General features: G+C 47.0%; 1 protein-coding gene across 1 annotated transcript in view; it reads left to right on the top strand.

Moving 5' to 3' along the window:
• Window positions 1-3,958, top strand: part of DNAI1 (dynein axonemal intermediate chain 1) — a 210,982-nt gene that overhangs the window by 42,871 nt on the left and 164,153 nt on the right. Inside the window, exon 12 of the mRNA XM_006026569.2 lies at window positions 463-506. Coding sequence (XP_006026631.2) covers window positions 463-506 — 44 coding nt within the window. The remainder of the gene's footprint in view (window positions 1-462; window positions 507-3,958) is intronic.

The raw sequence follows: 3,958 nt of genomic DNA, 5'->3' as shown, positions 1-3,958 counted from the left end.
TTTGGAAACAGTTTTGAAGAAGGAATTTGTCTTTCTGGTTAGGGATGCTGAGTCCACCCTACAGCAGGCAAGTTACACTGCTCATGAATGGACTGAGTAGCCGCCAGTTCTCACATGAGTGGGGTGGTCCTAGGATATAGGCAGCAGCCACTGAGCCTTCCTCTAAGATGTATTTTTAGAAGTAAATTGTCCATGACACTGCAGTGCACGAAGTGGGCAGCCCTACAGAATGAAACCTCATTGACCTCATCTTTCTCTTACCCTTGCCTTATTTCTTCCAGGTGCTGCCATCATCTCCTTGCATTGTTTTTGATCCTGCAAAAAAAAATTGCCCATCTGTGATCACATACACCTATTTGCCAGATCCGACCCTTAGACTTCCTAATCCTTTAGGTTCCATGCAGGTCTGTTGAGCTACATATGACCGATCAATCCAGCATTGCATTTCTTTTCTTGTTGCAGGAATCCGAAGTACAAAGATCTGTTTGCAGTGGGACATGGCTCTTGTAAGTGACAATTTAAATAGCATTATACAGGGGATGCTTCCCAGTTATGTCATATGAGGTGCTGTTATAGGTTCACCTGAACAAGTTTTGCCCTCTAAACTATTCCCTGAGGGTCCCAGTAAGATATGGTTGAATAACCCCAGTGCCCATGCCATCAGCCCAGTCTGGGGACTGGGTTTTTCTCCTTCTTGGTAACTTTTTGTGGTTTAAAAACCTGTCACCCTCCCTGCAAGATTTTGAAATTCTGTTGACTTTGACTCTGCTTCTTTCCTGTAGTGTCTGTGTTGGGGGATGATGCCAGTGACTGTTCTGAATACAAATGCCCTGTCCTCCCCATCCATCCTGCTTTTCTTTAAACTACAGCAATTGGTTTCCCAGCCCTGGGACTGAATTTGTGTAGGCTGGGATCACTGCTTTCTATTAAAAAGCAGCAGGTAGGAGTTCTGGGCATGGGCAGGGCTCTTTCACCAAGCTTCCCAGAGTACTCGGAGGAGGGGATTCGCTCCTTTGGTGATGGTGGCCAATGGTCCAGCCTAGGATCCCAAAGCCCCCTCTTTGCTGGCTCTGAGGCTGCCATTGTCTTTCCTTGGCTCAAGCTGCCACGGCTCCTGTACAGGTGATGTTAAATGCACTCCTGCCTCAACCTCCTCTTAGGCCTAGTGTCCTTGACAGGAGGGGAATAGAGGAGACCCAGTGCAGCCCGAAACCTCTGTAAGTCTCTGGCAATTTGGGGGCACAACAGTGACCCTCCAGCCCCACTCCTGCTGCCCTTCCCTCTTTGTGTCTGTCTCCCTCTTACCCAGTGGACCAATTGAGGGGGTCTGAGCACCTGAGTCAGGGGCTGTTTTATGGGGGCCTAAGCCCAACCCTTTGTACAGGGAAGGGGCAGTATCCTTTGTATGGATTCTGAGGATCAGAGATGATCTGGCCTAAGTTGTACCTTGAAAAAGATGGCACGAGGCCCCTCACTTCCTCTGTGTGGATGTGCACGGTTCCTTTCTTGCTACTGTTACTTATTTATTTTTAATTTAAAAGCCAGAACTGGAACGAGGCATTATGTACTCACTGTCTGACTTTTGAGATTAAAAGAATGACAGGCAGCCAGGGCTGCTGCGGGCACATGCTCCCTATGAATTACAGATGTCTGGGGCCGTAATAACAACTTCTGCAGAGGGGAGTGGCATTCACAGGTGGTGTCCTGGCTGAAAATAACACATGCCGGACAGCCTGCCACTTCCTTTGTTAAACATACACTGGCAAATTTCAACTGCGTGTGTATTGCGGTGGTGTCAGTCATGCTGATAAAGTTAGAAACCGTTGTGAATAGTCTATGCTATTAGTGCAAGGTGGTTGTCAATCACAGGGGCACTGCTGGGTTAAAAATGGTATAGTAATAAGATCATCTTACTTCCATAGCACCTTGGATTAATTAAACTGAAACAATTCAACAGTCTGATTTCCTGCTTGTGACTTCTAGTGTTAAGTTAAATTCTCTTCTTCCTTCTTTCCCGACCCTGGAAACTGGCTGTATGTAAGTAAGTCCATGTTCAGCGGCTGCATCAACATGAGACACTGGCTGTGCAGTCGTTACTGCGCAGTCATTTAGTACTTGTGTTTACACTATGAAATGACTTCAGGGTCATCCCCGAATGGCTTTTAGATGACACTGACTGTGCAGCAGCTCATTACTGCTACGCAGTAGCATTGTGTCACTCTTTGTGCCACGCGACGCTACGGCACAGTAGTAACAAGCCACTGCGCAGTCAACATCTTATGTAAATGCGGGCAGTGTCTCCTGGAATAGCACCATGATGACAGCTTCCCAGACCTGGGACTGAATTCATGTAGGCCGGGATCGCTGTTCTCTATGAAAAACCCATATGCAGGCAGGAGTTCAGGGGAAATTTTCCTTTAAAAATAAATATCTTTCCATTAAAGTCTCAGAAACGTATTTGTTATGGGGGGTTTTACAGAGAAGCCTGAAGTGACCTGGGGGGATCTCTCTGACTCAGCACGTACTGGCACAAGTGTTAGAGCCAGGCTTTGCGCAGGGGTGGGAATGGGGGCGGAGGATAGGTGTACACAGGATGCCCTCACCTTGCACGGCTAGAGAAAATGCCTGTCCTGACTCCATTGCCTGTCCTCAGTACAATACAGCAAAGGCACAAGATGGAGCAGGGCCATAACCCCACCTTTTTTCATGCTGCCACATACAGTGGCTTGGAAAGGGATGTATAGTAAAGAAGAATGGTAATCTATCCTCTCTATTTTAGGTTCCTGCCCCACTTGGAACATGGTGCCACGTTCTGTTTTTATCCTTGCAATTCATATTGTATGCAGCTACTGGGGGGTTGTATAATGGTAGCACATGGAAGTGTGCTAGGTGCTGTACATACAAGGAGGTAGGATATCACAGTCACAAAGTGCTTGTTATCCAAACAGGCAAGATACCCGAAGAGACTGTTATTTCCTTCATATTGCAGCAGAACAGGGTTCCTAGATGCTGGGAGAGAAAGTAATTTCCCTAAGGTCACAGAAAATACGGAAAAATTGGGAATAAGCTCAGGGCTTTGTGTCTTACTGGTGTGGCCTTCATGCCAAAGTACTTGAGGCATTACCTGAAACACAATCCATGTTCAAAGTGAGGGATCCCATTTTCATTTCATTCTATGGAGGGATCGCTAACAGCCATGATCCAAGTCACTGCTTCCTGTCTTCTTCTCAGAGTTGTCTCTGGTGATCTCTTGGGACAAGTAGGCAATGCCGATATGCATCTTGCTGGCATGGGGCTGTCCAGATCCTCTGGCCAAGGAAACCTTTTTTAGCATTACTAGATTAATTTCCAGAGTTGTCATAATTTGCAATTCAGGGCTCCTCGCTTTTTGGCCAAAATTCACTTGTATTCCCACCAGAGAGACTTGGCTCTCCACTCCGGTTTGTTTCTGCATAAACGAGATGGTTGGGATGCTGCCCGGGCTGTCATCCCTGCCACGCGGGTCCTTGGAGGGCGTGTAAGTGTTGGGTTTACATTCCACTTTGCTGATAGACTACAGACACAGCCTGGAGCTTTGTGGTCTCCTGGGTTCATACTCGAGAGGCCAGTATGACTCTGACAGCATTCAGGGAAAAATGCCACGTCCCAGCACAAGATGACAGCAAGGCAAGCAGTATTTGCCTATCTACTATATTCTCTCCTCCTGTTTTTCTTCAGTATCTCCCCTATCCCAAGGCTGAGTGGGTGCGTTCTAGGGTGGATTCCTACCATGACCCACACAAAAGGCACTGGGTGTCTGAAGTCCCCAGGGGGCTCATCTGTGCACAGCTTTTGTGTTGCTTTAACTGAATAGATCGTATATTGAAATGGTGCAAGAGCCCAGTGTGGACATAGTTACACCAGGAAAGAGAGGTTTGTACTGATTCAACTTATTTTCAAAAGTTCAGAAGACTCATTC

This window comes from Alligator sinensis, unplaced genomic scaffold (assembly GCF_000455745.1).
Source record: "Alligator sinensis unplaced genomic scaffold, ASM45574v1 scaffold783_1, whole genome shotgun sequence".
NCBI lineage: Eukaryota > Metazoa > Chordata > Crocodylia > Alligatoridae > Alligator > Alligator sinensis.
The sequence above is the reverse complement of the archived record's forward strand: the minus strand, read 5'-3'. Positions and strand labels throughout refer to the sequence as shown.